Genomic DNA, 18299 nt, shown 5'->3' on the forward strand with positions numbered 1-18299 from the left:
CTCGTGCTGCAACGGACTGTGACTCAGCTTTGCCGGCTGGATGTACTGTGTACGCTAAGGCAAGAAAGACGGTTAGCAGCGGGCATTGGATGCTAGCAAACAATGACTCAAGAAATCCCTACCTAAGGACCTCAAGCAGAAGATACTGACTCCACTCCTGACACGCCACCTGGTTCGAGTCCCTGACTATGCAACACTTCTCAGACAAGAGAAGAGGACACATAGAAGAATTGTTTGGAGAATCGGAACGAATCTTGGTCAGCTTAGTAACAATGCCCCAGCATCTCCTCAACCGTCATGCCTTCAGAAGTAAAAAAGAAAAAAAAAAGTTTGGACCCTTTTTTTTTAAGGGGGGGGGGGGGGGGGGAAGGGAGCATTTCTCAAGAAATGTAGCGAAATATATTTCATCTTGAGTGTATCGCGATACAAAGAAACATTCCAAATGTATTTTGTTACAGGAATACAGATACTGGTGAAAAAAAATGTATCGCGATACAGAAATACAGATACCAAATGTATTTCTCAAATACTATCGCGATACATTTGTATCGCGATACTGCCCAACCCTGCATTGCACCATAAAGAGACTCGTTACAAGTGCCTTATTGTGGCGTACTGCAACGACAGCCCTAGAGCATGGGTTCTCAACCCGAGTTCCTAGGAACCTAGTGGTTCCCCAGCAGAGTGCCCTCGCGGGTTCCACAAGTCTCCAAATTTTCTCGATTGTCCCCATCCCGCGAGTAACGCATTCTTCCAGTTTAGTCACTTTCTTAGTAAATCTGAGTCATCTATTGATGCATATCGAAGAGCCAAGCACTCCCTAGTCTCTCAACTATTGCTTACGAAGTCTGTAGGCTCCTGCCCTGCTTTATTGCCGACACCGGGGTGGTGCCTCGGCCGTCACCCGAACGGAGCGGGCGTTTCTCAAGATTAGAAAGGTTGAGAGTCCCCTCCCCAGAGGCATTTCGAAAGAAGGCGGGAGCGTCTCACGTGGTGCACGATGTTGAGCAGCTTGTAGAGGGCATTGAGAGCGGTGCTGTGGTTTCCCTGGAATTGGGGGAGCTCCGCCAACAGTAGCCTGAACGCAAAGGGCACCATCGAACCTGAAATCGCAGCAGCATGAAAAAGCGGCGCTGTCAGATTTCGGTTCCGGTTAGCCAAACACGAACGAGCCGGGTACCTTCTAGTGTCGATCCAAACAAGGAACTTGGATGGATAGGCGCATATGGCTGAACTATTGTGCCACCTAGCCAGTGCTTTTCAAATGAACAGTTAAGCTTTAAGGTTAGGCCCTCTAACAGCACTGATACAACGTTCTCCTAGAATTTTTATTTCTTTAAAAGAAGCTAAATCTCTGAGGTACCAAAAAATGTTTTAATGAAACGTGCCTTTGTGACTTCAATACTCTTATGTGCACCCTTAAGAGGGGGCGCACCTCAGAGCCCCATAGAGAATACATGAGGTTTTTCACCAAATTAAAAAAATTCTCACATAATAACGGCTGCGCGGATCTTCTTGAAAATTTCGGCTTTAAAGACATTGAGTCATTATCGAGACACTAAACGCAACAGATGTTTCGTCATAAATTTAATTATATTCTTTAAAAAAATCATGAAAATGGTCAAAATCGGCTAATTCGGCACTCTTGCGTTCGGAGCGAATTTACAAAATTATCTAAATTCAAACATAAGAAGAATTGCGTTTAATGTCTTCTAAATTTATTACGGAATCGAATAATATTCAAATTATTCATGTAAGTCGATTTGTTCCGTAACTACAGCAAATATAAAGAACCAAGGTGTCGGTGCTTGTTTTCGTCGTTTTTAAGGTACCTCTCTCTCCCGTGCGGTGGCGCTCGCTGTCCACGAAATGCGAAATCGTCCGTTCGGAGATCGGCCGGATCGGCACTGTTCGAGGTGTTCTTCCGCGGCCGTGTTCCGCGCCCGTATCCTGTTTCATTCTGCACGCCGAGGCGTCAGTGTGCGTGTCTTGCTTTCCTGGTTCTCGCTGGGTAGGTCTCCGTGTTTTCGCAAGTGGCAAATTCACCTTGGAGCTATGGGTCGAAGACAACCGTCCTGTGGCAAGCGGATCGCGAGGTGTTCCACAACCTCGCGGTCCGTCAACGCGTTGTGCTTGTTTCTACTTTTTTTTTTTCTTTTAAAAACGGGCTTTTTTTTTTTTTTTTTTTTTTGACGCAAAGTTTTATTTTATTGTTATCCTTCACACAAACGTCCTTCGGCCTTGGGGTCGTGGAAATTGGGGATGAAGCGTGCACAGAGTAGATCGTTGTTTGCCTCCTTTTTATTTTTCACGGACGTCCTGTGACCTCCGTACGGTTCGTGGTCACCACAATCTAACGCGGGGAAAAACGGGTCGCCTGCTCTGTAGTCAGGGTATTCCTAGGGGAGGGTGATAACTCGCTGTTCTTCTGGAAATTCACATATCACCCAAAAAGGTGTCATGGGTAATGATTACGGTATGTTTTTTTCCGGTGTTTATTTTTGAGCGAAAATCGGTGCATGTTTTTCGGTGCTTATTTTTTAATCACCAGTGTATTATGGGTTGAACGTCTTGTGATGACGCTAAAAAGCGTTGATAACCAAAGAAAAATGCGATTGGACAAGAACATTTCAAATTTCCAATTCTATTCACATATCCATTACGCTCTTCTCGTGGGAGCATCTACCCTGACGAAAAATGCCAAAGTCATTGAGCTGTGAACGCATACTCAGTGTACAATCTTTCGGCCTAGAGAGGTATTGCGCACGCTCGAACGCGCTTCACAGCCCAGTAGACGAAGTTGGTGGCACCCAGAAGGCGAGTTCTTGAATGGTCTGTAGTAGGCAAAAGAAACAAATAACAATCAACGCATATCAGCTCTTCAAGCGAAGAAGCGCGTTTCTAAGGTCAATGGTTCCGGACGGCACTAATGTTGTTGGCGTTGTCGTAAGATGACGTCAGTTCATACGAACTGACGTCATCTTACGTGATGACGTGACACAAACACGTCATCTTACATGATCTCGTTACACGAAATGACGTCATCTTACGTGATCACGCTGCACGAAATGACGCCATCTTACGTGACCACGTAACACGTCATCTTGTAAGTCAACCTCTCCACACAGCAGCGCTTTCCGGGCCCGTGCAGTGCTGTAGTCGAAAGCAAGCTCCCTATGGCAAGCGAAAGCTTCTGAAGTCTCACATTGAGAATACTCGCTAGCGACCGTCTGTGGAAGCTTCGCACGTTGAGGTTTTTGTCGAGATCGAGCCATCGTGTTCCATTAACTATAGTTGAAGTTATCGTTCAATAAAGCCCTAAAAAATATGAATGTAGTTGGTGTAGACATCAAGATCTAATCAAAAATGCGGTTTGACGTCAATTAACGTGCATATACAAGTGTAGAAAAAAATGAGTTATTTGTGCATAGATGTTTAAAAAAGTGTTTATTATTCGACATAGGACTTTGGGAGAAGGATGTGTTCAGATTTTTCTTCATGAGCGCAAATATACCTGACGCAATAAATAGTGACGATTTCATCGTCCCAGTGGTGAGCAGGTGATTTCTTGCTCGAAACAATGATGCCATTTCATAAACCAAGTTCTGTGACATATGCTTTTCCAATGTCTGGTCACTATTTTGTAAACCTTTCAGTCCAAACGAGTATACTTCTGTTTGTTTTTGTTAGCTTAGGAGGGGGTCACAGAGCCTATCTCTTTGTCTTCCTCTAGGACAGACGTACAGAGTTATACCGCAACACGCATCTGTGGAACACACAGAGCTATCGCTCTCCTGTTGGCGGTACAGTAGCAGACGACACAACGCAGCTCCGTAGTCTATCGAGGGCACGGCTAGCCGCGGCCCGTAGCGCGACCGTTCAGACTTGGGAAATGGTTTTGAAGAACCGAGAAATGGTATCTTGTGTACAATAATCACATGTCGTTAGTATACTAGTATTCTACTTGCTAAGCCAAATAAATATTTGCAGCTTGTGAGAATATGTTTGCGTGACGATTTACCGTTCACACTCCTGACGGATGTTAGCGAGTCCTTCATGTTCGTGGCTCGCAGTTATCGCTACCCCCTCGGAGTGACTTCACCATATATATTTTTTTCTTGCTTGCAGGACATCATAAAAATCACAAACACGCGAGAAAAAAAAAATCTTATGAGTACGCGTGATTTTGAGCTTCGCAGCTCTAAAGATGCCCGGTAAATGTCATCCAGTCTGTTTTGTCTATACTCCGTTTCACCGTAATTTGGCAACCCTCAGTCGCGGAGCAAAGCACGTGACAGCTACTTTTACGAGCAGTACTATGGCACCTGCAGCGCGTCTCCGACTGGTGTGGTTAGCGTCTTATGCTGGCCATACATCAAAAGTTGTCCCGAAGTGCAACAAATGACGTCACAGAAGACGGAGTGTCACGCTGTTGCATCTCGCGATCCTGGCAATTCATCGTAGAAATGCTGGCGAAAACCACGAGGGAACACGAGTGTCGCTGTCGTCATGGCGTCCCAACGAAAAGCAATTATACAATTTCGACGTTTTTGCATTTCGGTAATTTAAATTACTGTATATAATTTTTAAGAAAGTAAAGACATCATAACCAAATAGGAACTTCCGTGCCAAAACATGCAGTGCGAAGTGAAGACAACTACTATCTTTTTTTTTTTTTCTTGATGTCCACAAAAAAAAAAAAGGCTATGCAGCATCGATCCTACCGTTTTTTTGTTGTTTTTTTCGCACATTATGTGATGTCCTCTAACACGAAAGTACCGACGTAAAAGCGCTGTAGGGACGATATAAAAACAAAAATTTAAGGGAATCGAGCTTTGTAGTAAACGGAAAAAAATAAATAATTAACGACTTTTTACGGTAAACACTTCACCTCTAAGTAGAACTTCAAAAAAGTGACGGTTACGCGCTTTCATGCCCATTTCAACAAAGTTGGGAGAACGATGTATTGCATCTTGTGAATAGACATGTGGAGCAGCATGTTTATGTTAGAGGCATTGTGTGTAATCGCTGCGCAGTACCTGCCAAAAGAAGATATTATTTGGGCAGTCTCAACCGTTTCCGTCTGTGTGTGCTACGAATACAGCAACTCTTTTCGTAGAAGAAGTGATGAGGAAATGGCGTGCCCTTGATGATACGATTGTGATTATGAAATAAAATTTTTAATCAGCCAATAATTGCGACCTGTCCGGTCGCCTGGAACCCCGACAACAACTCTCGTTCTCTGGAAAGTTCATTCTAATATTTACACGTTTTGTGGAGTTCATCGAGCGAATAAGAATGTTCCAACGATGAGCTAAACCTACACGAGTTCCCCAATCCAACTCGGCGCTTTTGAATTTTAGCGCCGTAGATAGTTCTGCGAACAGAGTATACTTCTGTGCAAATATTCGTCTAACAGTTTTGCAACGTTGGAAAGCATCGGAATGATTCAGAATCACTGCGGAGTAGATACTCGGGAAGATAAGACGGGCACTTGGGAGAAACGGACCGTGGCATTTGAGACAGGGGCACAACCGGGGGACAAACGTGCTACAATCGCATACCCTTCCAAGGTCATCGCTTGGGCGACCGCGCGCGCACCCAAGAAACCTTTCTTTTCTTCTTTTTAGGGGTGGTGGGGGGGGGGGGGGGGGGGGGGGGGGGGAGTGGAGGGGAGTGGTGTAGGCGCTGATTGTCTTCCTCCTTTGTGGCTTTTGACAGACGCACAACGAGACTGGCAGAACAAGCGCATGATTCATTTCTTTCGATGGAGGCGTTCTGTCTGTGTATGCGAACATGATTTTTTTCCCCTTTTAGTAGTTAGTTGTTCTTGCCTTGACTCGGGTCCCAGTGGGTGCGTTGTCGTTGTATGCCCACTATTTTTTTTTTTTAGTTTATGGTAGTTTTTGCGCTGATGGGGTATCAAGGTAGACAAAAAGTAAAAAAAATGAAATAGCGCCTCGACAAAAAGAAAAAAAAAAAGTTGTTGCGATCAGGAACGTTTTCAAAGCCATTTTAGGAGCCTGCGGTGTTACCACAGGTGCAGGATTGAGAGCGTAACCCACGCACTTGAAGAGAAGGGGAAGCTCTCGTCTTATTGGAACTCTCTTTTATGGGTTTCCACGTCGCGATTGTCCTTCAAAATCAACTGTCATTTATTTCTCGTTCGTGGCTTTCAAGTACTAGAAGCCACGACTCGAGCCACAATAGTTTTGCGAAATCAAGGTTTCGCTGAAATGGATAACTCTCACGTACAGTTCGACGCGCAATACCTTTGCCGTATTGACTCGCGAGAGATGCCCCCAACACGGCTGAGTATGGCGGTGCTCCAGACCTAACATCTAAATTTTGTTGCCTTACCTGTTACTATTTCGCGCCCATTTTGAGCCATATCAAAATGAAAGCGCATGATGAAATAAAAGTCACACTCGTTTTCCGCTCGATGGAAATTTCACGCCAGCTCGCTGTCTTTGCTGGTACCTTGAGCGTTTCCCAGCAATGCGGAGAGTTAAAAAAACAAAAAAAGAAAAAAAAACGTACGATGGCATCCTTTGCGGGATGAGGACGATTCGTCACATGCGCATTCGTCACAGGACGATTGGTCACAGGATGATTCGTCACATAGGAACATTTGTCACAGGATGACTCGTCATGCGGGCAACTGGTCTCATTGATCGAGCAGGGGACGATAGTAAATTGTAAATTTCAACATCTGCCTACATACCCTGATGAGGAGTTTCACAATTTTCCACTGTCACGTAAACCAATGGTTATATAAACTAATATTACAATACTCATCCGCTTTTCCTTTCATTATATTACGGGTCTTCAGCAGGTTGATCTCAGTTGCAGGCTTGAACGAGCAATAATCCGACTGGCAGCCAAATTAGTTTTTAGTTTTGCCTTGCATACACCTATTCGACAAAACCAACAAGTATCGGAATTCCTTCTGCCGAATGTGTACGAGTACCCCTCGTGCAGCATCATGGCTCTCTCTGTTGCGATCACCTCCATCCTTTTGAATGTAGTTCAAAAATAGTCGCTCTTCTATGGCCTCCGCATTCACCGTTCAGGACGGACCCAGATAGCTAGAACGTCTGTTACAAATTCTTTGACCTCGAGAAGCGAAAGACATGCTAAGATAAGAGGTGACCGACTTTCTGAGGCCCAACCAACATTCAATGTTCGGGACCGAATCAGAAGCTAAAACGTTCCTTACAAATTCTTCGCCTTTGTCCGCCCGAACCAAATTGAACAATACATTTTTGGGGGGACGAACTATTGTGAGACCGGTTGGCCGCGTGACGAGTCATCCTATGACGAATGTTCCTGTGTGACGAATCGTCCTGTGACCAATCGTCCTGTGACGAGTGTGCATGTGACGAATGGACCGTATCCCATCCTTTGCACACTCATTACTTCTATAACACTGAGCCACCTCGTATCCTTTTGTTTTTCTTTCATGGTACTAATTTCTTTCTGCGCATTACGGCTGTTACGACGCTAAGTCTGTCTGCCCTTCGAATTTAAACTTAGGCTCAGATCAGGGACGAACCAGTTTAAATCAGGAAAATATAATTAACACTGTAGCAAAGTAAATCTATCATATCGATCGGAAATACGATTTGGCACATTCCATCTGAACACATATTGTGCACAGCGAATGCAATAGCGAGTCAGCGTGCAAAACGCCGCCACACTGAGCTACCATAACATCTCAGCGATTTTTGCATAGCACCGAGCACGGAAAAGAGAAAACAGTTATTCATTCACATAAACGAAGCAAATTTATTTAAAGCCCGGACACTCCGTACGTCCAATCTAGCTAAGGTTATCAATAGACTCGACCATGTCATTTGTCGAAACAGATAAAAGACGTTGGCAAAAATGATTAGACTGAATAAGTCAATCTAACGCACGTATTTTACCAACCGACGGTCGCGCGCCTTCAATACCCTTTCCAATTGTCATTGCGCACCTTGGACACACTTTGGGGAGCAATGCATAATTACATCGCCGCCCGAGGTCTCCATTGAACGTGTAGTGCTGACCCAAATAAAATGCTAACCTGACTCTCAATCGCTCACCGCAAAGGACGATTTCGAACAGGCGGTACTGTAGGTCACTTGAGATAAAAAAAAGAAAAACAAGCTATAGAAACGAGCGTCGTAAAAAAGGGGACCGGCATTTTTATTCCTACCTCCGAACAGAAACGAGCGCCACCCACTGCATCACACAGCGCAGAGGCCGGACTCGGTCACCGCGCGTACATACCAAGCGCGCGCGAGGGATGCAGAAACTTCCTCCGCCGGGAGAACACGGCAGATTTCGGGATCTATTTCACGCAGCGGATAACGCGGGCCTTTTCACACCTCGATACTGGCGCCATCTAGAAGTTGCGCGTTCAACCACGTTTCGAGCCGCGCGCCATCTGGTGGCTGAAACGGACGAATAAATAGAGGTAATAAATTTCACTTTAGGAAAACTATTATTTTGTTATTACCCAACTTGGATTCATTTTTATGAGTTCTAGAGTGAAATTTAAAGGGGAAGATAGCTATGAGCGTGTATTTTTTTATTTTTGTCATTTTTCATGCTCAAGAATGAAAATTTTGGACAAAGAATGGAAATCTAAAAAAGATTTGAGTTATGTGGCTTTTTTGTCATGAAAGATGGTATAATATAGAAATATAGCTCCATAGCTACATGCTCTGGACTGTCCTAAAGCAATATAACACATGAAAACGACAAATTTATAAGTGTTTTCAAAACTATACTTTTCCTACGCAGACACGCCCACTTTCATGTTTAAAGCACCCATGAAACGAATTTTGGGTTGGGATAAATCAATTTAGATTGGGATTTTACTAATAACACATCAATCAGTGGGCCAAAAGAAAAAAGGTAGAAAGTCAAAAGCCCGACTTTCAGTGCGAAAATTTGAAAACACCGCGGACTATTTCGTACCTCCTTCCCTTCGTAAACTCCCTGCCTTTTCACTGTGATACATCCGCGGTCCCAAAATCGCGTCATCGGGTCCAAACACACGTCACATGATGCCGGACCTCACTTATTCCCTTCACCCCTAAGCTGACATTGTGGTGGAAGCTACACGCTTGCCGGACCAATCAGCCGCCTCTCTTTCATCACCTGACCTCAATCTCTGCGCGTGGGTATATTATGCGCGAAGGAGCATGATCACGTGGCAAGTGTGGTTGGCCCCTGAGCATGTAGCTTCCACAGCACTGTCAGCTTCGGTGGGAACGGGTTGGGGAAAGCGACTTTTGTCTGAATTTTGAGCGACGGGCTAATCTTCTAGGGGGACAATGGCTCTGTCCGGCTACACAAACCAGATTCCGAGCAAGAGGGGCCTCCCTTCTTTTCCCCTTCTTGAACTGTTTGGTGGAATGGGGGGATTTATCAGTTGAGGAGGAAAGCGAAACAGGAAAAAGTTGGAAAAGCGTTTCAGGACCCCTTTAAACATTTACATTTTTTTTGTACTTCACCCAGGTTAACAAAATTTGGCAGAAATGTTCTCAACATCAACAAAAGCAATCCCTCTAAATGTTATTTAAATCAGACAAGTGGTTCAAAAATTCACTTTTTTGGGTACCGTCCCCCCTTAACCGCAGCTAAGTGTAACTGTGGTAAGAATTAACTGCGGTAAAGCGTGCCCGTATGACTAGGACATAGTTGGCAATAACTGCTAACCACACTTAAAGGGCCCCTGAAAAGAAAAAATATGCTTTTTAAAAAGTCTGGTTGGGACACGCGTGTCAAAAAATAAATTTTACGTGAAAAAAAAAAGCCTTTTATAGAGCAATATTTACGGAAAGAGGTTTATGTGAAATTCTGTATGCGAAGTCCAGGACGTCACGGGTCATTCCGGAATGACCATCTCGGTCCTGACGACGAAGCCGATACATCTCTCCTCCAAGCGCCCAAAATGCCGAGAGAAAACAAGTGGAAAGGAGGTGACTACCGACTAAATCGCGTCACACACCATCAATATTGCTCTAAAAGAAATTTTTTTCACGTAAAAGTAATTTTTTTACGTGTCCCAACAGACTTTAAAAAAAACTTTTTTTTCACTTTTCAGGGGCCTTTTAAGCGTAACTGCAGTTTAGGATCACCCTTAGTTGTGGTTAAGTCTGACCTTAGTCACAGTTAACTGTGGTTAAGTCTGCCCATGTAACTAGGGTATTAGTTGTCTGTCACACTTTTCAGAAAAAATGACCAAGTGGCCTTTACTTTAGGAACTGTGATGGAAGTGCAGACCTCGCTTCCCGGGGTAGGAGTCGGGGTAGAACTCGTAGTACAGGTCCGGGCGGTCCAGGTCACCAAACGCCTCCGCCTCAACCTCCGCCAGCGCAAACTTGCGCAACTTCACAAACAGGGCTAGCCTGGTGTACCACAACTGCGAGAAGGACATTTGACCAATCAAAATCATAACGGAGCGTAAAAAATAAGTCAAAAATGTTACAGTCAGTGCACATGTTTCAGGAAAGAATTTAACAAAAGTAAACAAATTAGTGATCTTCATGTAGAAAAAAGAAAGGAATTAAAATACACCTTTCAGCCTGTCAGGTGGACCAACTTTAAATCTTTGGACTTGTCAAGGTGACGGATTTGTTTGACCTTCAACCCTGCTAGAAAATCTAGGGGTCGGAACATTTTGCGAAATTTGCGGATTGCAAGCTTCCAGGAAGATGGTACTTGTTACGGATTGTGATACAGTATTGCACAAATACTGAAGTGCCAAAAGAATTTTTTTAAATAATGTTTTGGCGCATGGAGCTTCGCTTCATGTTTCCAAGGCGCTCGCCTAGGAGGTCAACTAGAAATTTTTGCCAAGCTTGGACTTCACAAACTTGGCCCGCGTGCAATTCAATCCTATTTAACTTGAACCCCAAAGGGACTTGCAACAACAGTTTGAAATCTTGCAACGCCTTGAAACCTTGATTCTCACAAAAAGTTTGCCACATCCCTGGTCATTCAATAATTTCTATCTATAGCTCACTGGCACCCTGTGACATGTGATTGTGGACAGCTGAATTTTTTTTGTGAAACAGGAAGGTAAAAAAGTGGATAACGACACCGCTGACTAGCAACGACCGTAAAATACTGGGGAAGCGCACACCATGTTCACTGAACACTGGGTCAGTCTAGACATGGGCGCTTGTCCGGTCAAATTGGTAAAAGCCAAGATGGCAACCAATAAAGAGTGTGTGTGAGTGTGTGTGTGCGTGTGTGTGTGTGTGTGTAGGGGGGGGGGGGGGGGTAGGGGGGGCTCACCTGGAGGGAGTGGGGACTGTGCCTGGACGGATGGCCTCCGGCCCCCGGACCTTGTCCGACGCTGGTCAGCAGCCTCGTGGTCAGGTTGATGGCGGCGTTGTGGCACTGTGCCCCCTGGAAACAGATGCCCCGTCACGCCGTCCGACGAAACGGGCTTACTTTGAACAAGTTGCACAATTCGAAGTTGAAAACCACGACCCTGTCATTCGCTACCACAGAGATGCAGCTGGATGGTGCATTTTTTTTTTAGAAAATATGACCTCCATGCTTGTAAGCGAGAGTTAATGCCCTCGCGTCTGTGCTTGCAAGAAGGACAGTTCCCCCCACTTACAAGCAGGACAGTTACTTCTCCTGCACATTCAAGCAGGACAGTTACTCCTGTGCTTGAGCTGAACAGTCAGTCCCACACCTGTACGAAGAACAAGTACTCCAGCACTTGTATGCAAGACAATTGCTCTCACATTTAGAAGCAGGACAGTTAGTACTCCAACACTTGTACAAAGAACAGGCACTTTTGCACTTGCAGGCAGGACAATTACTCTCACATTTACAAGTTGGACAGTTGCTCCTGCACTTGTACAGAGAACGGTTGTACCTGCACTAGAGAGCAGGACAGTTGCTTTCACGTTCACAAGCACGACAGTCATCCCTGCCCCTATACAAAGAACAGTCAATCCTGCACTAGTAAGCACAATTACTCTCACATTTACGAGCAGAAGAGTTAATCCTGCACCCGTGAGCAGGGTAATCGCACCCACATTTACAAGTAAAACAGCTACTCCCGTGCTCGTAAGCACGAGAGCCACATAAGTCTGTTGAGACACCTTACACACAGCAAGACAGGGTTGCCGTTGCCGAATTCCCGAAGCAAAGCATCCCATTTTTGGCACCGACTTTGGGGTGCTTCCGGTGCATGTGACCCACAGTTGAGGAAGAGCAGCATCTCACCAGAAGCTGCCTTAGGCCCTCCTCGTTCTGTGGCACGTCGTCCGCAGTCAGGGTGCGCCGGTGCACCATCTCCTCTGCTATGTGCTCCTGCAGCAGCGCTCGCACCGGGTCCCCCTTGCAAAGACCAGACGAAGCGTGGCGATGAAGCAATCGGTCAAATCCAAACTGCCGTAGCTACCGATCTCGATCGACTTAAGCGTGTGACCCTCGACACGCTCGAGTCGTGCCAGTGGGTGTCGCCGGAGAGCCAATGATAAAGGCCCATCATTCCGCAGTTGCCTTCGACAGCATTGCGGAAACTTGCATCAAAATACGACTGTGAGCTACAAGGACATTTGCGCTTCGTACAGAGCGTGACAAATTTAAAAAGTAGCTTGACACGTGGTGTACGAAGTAAGGATTTCGCAGCGACTTGTAGTCACATCTCGACACAACGCAGTAAAATGCAACCGTCTGAATGTGACTTAAGGTGCATTTACACTTGCAAAAAATTTGCTACCGCAGAAGCGAATTCGGCGGTGACGGGAAACAGGAGGGTGTTTACATCAATCTCTGCCAACAGCGGCTGTTTTCTCGTTTTCTCTCGAAGCATCTGAGAAGGCGCGAGATTTTTTGTCATCTGCCGCTCTCGGCAAGATTTCGGAGTCGCTCGGAGTATGTCCGGTACAAGTAGGTTTAATTCACGTTGTTGACGCTGGATCGTGTACCGTCGCACTCATTTCACCACATGGGAGGAACTGCACAAAGATGGTTGAGTTCTACTGCAAAAAAGATGAGACGATGACGATTCGGCATTTCCTACTTGGTATGTATGTAGCAGGACATGCAGCGCAAACCAAAGAAGCATCGTCGGCTGTGGTGAATCACGTGTCTTCGCAAGACTGCAAAAAGAAAGGAAGAAATGTGCGCTTTGCCATCTTGTCTTCGCGTGCAAATCAGGCGAATCTTTCCCTAGCAGTGATGTTGTTGCTAAGAACAAACAGGAGGAAGACCCCTGCCTGCTTCACCCCGCACCTGGAACGAACGCATGACCTTTTGTTTCACGTGGACTCCTCCCGCATGAATGGCTGACCTCGTTCTGAGGATCCACTGGTTCCTCTTGATTCTTTCATCGTTCCAGTGTTATCTTGTGTAGTAGAGGGCTGAGGTGTTCGAAGAACATGTGTTTCCTTCAAGCCGGTCATGGTGTGGACGGTGTCAAACGCAGCCACTCGCGGCAAAGTGATGGTGGTTTTATATAGTACCCAAATAAGTGCCACACGGATTACTTTTCATCATAAGGTACGCACAATTTATTACTTGAGTAGACTTTTCTCGAAGAGGCGACGGTGATCGAAACATAGACACGGGCAATCATGTTAGCTACATGATCACGCTCTTCCAAGATCACCACCATTCATTTCCCGTGCGCACTACTTGCTGTGTAGCAGAAGGTGCAGAGCACGCCAAAGAAGCAGCGGTGCCGGTGGAGATTCATTCATGCTGCCAAACGACTGGGCGTGCATGCTGCCTTCTTTCTTGTCCTGGCAGGTGAATGTTTATTCAGCCGTGAGCAACACCATTGCTATAAACATTTAGAAAAAAACGGAAGGACGCACTGCACAACGTAACTTCCGGTAAACACTGATTGGTTTGCATCAGGTGAAATGCTTCGCCCGCCGAAAAAATTGGGCCCCGGATCGATCCATATTTTCTGGCAGCGACGAGCGGATTTCGCCATCCGGCTCCAAAATCTGCTCTTTGCCGGTGCGGATCCTCTTGAGAATTTGCAAGCATAAATGCACCCTTAAGGTTTGACAGTGTCTGCACACTCCTTCGTGACAGGCAGGACAGAATGTGTTTTATCGTGCCCGCCAAAGAAACACGGACAAAAAAAAAGAAAGTACTAGTATAAGAAGAATGGGGGCTTGGTCAGCGAGCATATACTACTAAGAACAGAATACAAAAAAGAGCCCCTGTTCTTTCTTGATCAGTGCTATATAAAGCAGACGTTTGCAGTGCATAGAGCGAAGCAGGTAAATGATATGACATCATTCTGCAGTCGTAGTTTGCGAGCATTCCAAGAGATTTTCCAGCATTCTTTTAAGCAGAGATTGTGGAGGTGTTCTCGTGGGTGAAAACCTGACAAGTTTTAATGTGAAACAAAGGCCGACGACTTTTAACGTCATCCAAGCGAAATAAATGTTGATCATCCTCAGAAATAAAAGCCAGAAACGGAAGACAACACCGGATTACATCTATGACAGTAAAATTACAGAACACCCAGAGAAAACCTCCCTCCCTGGCACTACCTGCGGTTCCTCCACAATGATTCCGGGCATGGTCAGGTGCTCCCGATCCGGAAACACGGTCCCGGGCTCCGAAGTTGCCAGCCGCGCCAAGAATTCCCGCGTCGCAGCCGACGGCAACCAGTTGTCGTACGCGCAGAGGTCACCGTCGTCCGTCGGAGGCGCGTCGGCAATGAGGCACGACTCCTGAAATGACGCAATTGCAGCCCTTGCGGTATGAAGAAAGTAACTGTATGGCACTCTGAACGGGAGCAGAGTACGGCAATGGTGCTGGACCGATCCATGTGTGAAGAGCTCCAACGACCATTGAAATTGCCAGTGCAACTATGTATCAGAACGTGTGCTCAGCTGAACGTGCCCGTCTCTAAACGTTCCGAGCGCCCGTGGTCAGAGTCTGTCCATCAGCTGGTGGCAGCGCAGAATGACATCAACTCAGATTTGATTACAGGAAACAACGCAATTTTCGCGACGACCTGATCTCCACAAATTTCGTAACTCAAAAAACGGTATGCAAAAGTGATCATACAAACATGTCGGCCCAAGGTAACGAACGAATACGTGAAATTCCATTCTTAATCGCAAAATGTTCCCGAAACCCACGCTCTGCAAAACTTGCAAAATATCAAGCCTGCAAAAATAAAGTCATATACTGTACATACACTCAGCCTTAGCATCGCTAAGATTGAGAGGCTTTAACTTGAACACATCACGGTTCGCGAATCTGAAAATTAGCTAAGAGACAAAATAAAAAGGACGACGCCTCGGAGACAAAAGTGGACGCTGCTCGCAAGTGACATCATCCCATTAGAAAAACAGGCTTTACAATGCCTAAAGAGCAGCATAAAAGCTACGCTTTCAGTGTGATACACCACTTTAGAAACTGAACATCAGTGCACATGTTTAGTCACACGACCCCTGGCGCTAGGATTGCGGTGGGTTTGCAAACTTTTTGGACTTAGGATCTTTCTTTAGATTTGTGAGAGTTTTGAGCCGTAGACGTTTCCACATCCAAAATCTAAGCAGACAACGTCCCTTCCGGCAAGAAAGGTTTCCATGGCTCGGAGCACTCAGCGCCAGACCGCTGGGCCCGCAACGACTCCGGACAGAACTCCACCAAAGAATCACCTGGACCATAGAGAGTGGGCTGGCACTTCCGGAAGACCTCCTGGACTTGTCCCCGCCAGCAATCTCTGCAGCAAGGACGTCAAAGAAGGCCTTGCCCTCCTGGTCGCCTCCGCTGCAGTCGCTCGAGAAGAACTTGCTCAGAGATGGACCCTCGTCCGCACTGCTCGCTGCCCGGGTGTCTGCCGGCGGCTCCGACGACGCCTGGATGGACTCCACCTCCTCCAGGACCGGAGCGGAGTGGAACTCCACCGTGCCTGGCATCAAAAGCAAACTTGTGGTTCACACATCTGACATAATATTTTACACACATTATCCTTTCCAAAAACTTTTGACAATGTTCTAAACGATAACTTCTCATAAATAGTGCACACATTTAATCTCGCAAAAACCGCAAAAGCTTCACTCTAGTGAAATGCGGTTCCAGGATCACATCATAGATGGTGACAGCGTGTCGATGCATTCTCTTTAAGTCGTAAGAGATACGAAGAACCCGGACTTTAGCAAACGTGTCTGAGCGAACGGGCCTTTAGTTTTAAAAGTAAAACACCAAGGACAAGAGGACAAAGCGGAGAATGAATGCAGGACACGTCGTTTCTACTAGCTTTGGTTATTTCGTAGATTACCTGCAGCACCTGAAAGTCACATGACATCGGGTCATGTGACATCAATTTCCCCACTAAATTTACTGGGGAAATCTCCATGGTGTCACGTAACATCATGGTGGCGTAAGACGTCATGGTCTCGAACGACGTCGTGATTCACCCACTAAATTTAGCGAAGAAATCTAGCCGCTAAATTTCGGTAGGAAGTGTTACTCGTTAAAATCCCAACCAAGTGCTATCGCACGTTTGCTGCATTTGACGGAGCGCCAACTGGCCCAACTACGCGCTCTGCCGCAGATCGGCTAAGCCCCGGCTACCTTCCAGGGCCTCCTGGGCGATGACGGCTGTGGCTTCTTCGCCGGGCGTTTCTCCGACCGAGAAGAAGAGACCGGACTCCTCCAGGGGCCTCGACTGGGCCAAGGCTTCTGGGATGGCATCCTGGACGCTGCTGGCCGCCTGGACCATGCTCGCCTCCGACACGCTCTTCATCATGGGCGACGTGCTCACCGAGAGCGAGTCGAAGAAGGAGCAGGGGGCCGCATCCGTCGGCGTGTGCGCAAAGTACCGCTTCAGGTCCGCCTCCTTCCCCGGGTCTGAATCCTGTTGCAGACGCAAGTGCACAGCTCATTATAATCGTCCCCCGAAGCCGCAGTCCCCACGAAGTCCTGTTTCAATCATATGAAGGCAACTGTGTTTCATCAAGGTAAGTTTGCACTACAACCATGGTTTGCACATAAGGAACTTTTGTGATGGCACGCTGTAAAGCAAGTTTCCGAGAAAACATAAAAACAAATTCGTGGCAGTTAGAACACCTAAATTGTGAATCGAAAGACCCAAATGTGATCCCCTAACATCTGCCAGCATTCAATTCACGCTGTTCTTCGGTTCAACCTGGGTGCAAAGGACAAGCGACCACTCCGCACATCGGACAGCCAAGCAGGCAACTGATGAGCGCATTCCAATGTTTACACACACACACACAAAAACACTTTGGTGATTGATTGCAGAGTTATGTTGTTGTCTTTGCAGACGTGTCCGGTGGGCAAACATTGGAACTGATGAAGACACGATCGCTTGCTTTCTTGTACGGACCTTTACTCTCTTTCATAACGAAAGAACGTGGAGTTTTAAAAGGCTCTTTGGTCTGAACAAGGGCGAGTTGCAGGACGTTAGTCATGTAGGCTGCTCGAGGGGAACCAGGTTTGAAGCGAAGCGGTGTTTGGACGAGACGCGAACGGGTCATGGTCTGGCGAAGCTTTGGTTGAAATATTCCGATTTGTAGACGTCCCGAAATGGCGGCTGCGTTTGCAGTTTCAAAGCTGCTGCAGTGTGGGCGGAGGCAAGGGGGAAGCGACAGCGCATCGACGTGGTCGCGCAAGGGGCGACGGCGATGAGAAGAAAGCGATAGCGCGGCGCGCGCCCCACAGTTACGTGGGTTTTTGCGTACGGACGCCACCAGATTTCGTCGCAAAGGATCACTAATATAACACAACAGCCGCAGAGGTGGGTGGAGTATGTTACTACGTTCAGCAACACGAGTTACACTCACCAGGCTTATGCTCATGTCGTGGCCGGCCTCGTCGGCCTGCACCAGCTCCTGGTAGATGTCGGTGGTGTCCAGTGCCACGGTCTCCATGTTGGCCGTGTCGTCGTCGTCGCCGCAACGCACCGAGCTCTGCGACGAGTCAGGATCGGCGCCCGGGCCGCTGCTGGTGCAACTTTCGACGGGCTCGGACATGGCTGCGTGTCCGACGCGCCGACGGGGCAGACTGAGAACAGTCGTGGGTTGTGTGGTCCGTGTGTTTGGTTGGAGTTGACCACGAACGTAATGAATTGTGGCCTGATCACCGGTGGTGCACAAACGTCATGTAAACACCGTCGATGACCGCTCCACCGGCTCTCGCCAACTGCAAACGAGCAGGATTGGATTGAATACAATTGGATCATGATGGCTACATGCTTCGTATCGGATAATTATCAGACAATCACAGTTCAGAAAACTCAACCTAGCCAAACGCAAAGCCTTGAGAAAAATATAATT

General features: G+C 46.7%; 1 protein-coding gene across 1 annotated transcript in view; it reads right to left on the reverse strand.

Moving 5' to 3' along the window:
* LOC120840260 (trafficking protein particle complex subunit 12) overlaps positions 1–18205 on the reverse strand; it is a 34280-nt gene extending 16075 nt beyond the window's left edge. The window contains exons 1-8 of the mRNA XM_042286666.1: positions 17808–18205; positions 16576–16858; positions 15657–15910; positions 14535–14717; positions 12244–12357; positions 11296–11409; positions 10279–10417; positions 991–1103 (exon numbers count right to left, since the gene is read on the reverse strand). Of these exons, the coding sequence (XP_042142600.1) occupies positions 991–1103; positions 10279–10417; positions 11296–11409; positions 12244–12357; positions 14535–14717; positions 15657–15910; positions 16576–16858; positions 17808–17996 (1389 nt within the window). The 5' untranslated portion in view covers positions 17997–18205. The remainder of the gene's footprint in view (positions 1–990; positions 1104–10278; positions 10418–11295; positions 11410–12243; positions 12358–14534; positions 14718–15656; positions 15911–16575; positions 16859–17807) is intronic.
* Between the last annotated feature and the right edge of the window lie 94 nt (positions 18206–18299).

Source organism: Ixodes scapularis, unplaced genomic scaffold (assembly GCF_016920785.2).
Source record: "Ixodes scapularis isolate PalLabHiFi unplaced genomic scaffold, ASM1692078v2 PGA_scaffold8__174_contigs__length_109621045, whole genome shotgun sequence".
NCBI classification, from domain to species: domain Eukaryota; kingdom Metazoa; phylum Arthropoda; class Arachnida; order Ixodida; family Ixodidae; genus Ixodes; species Ixodes scapularis.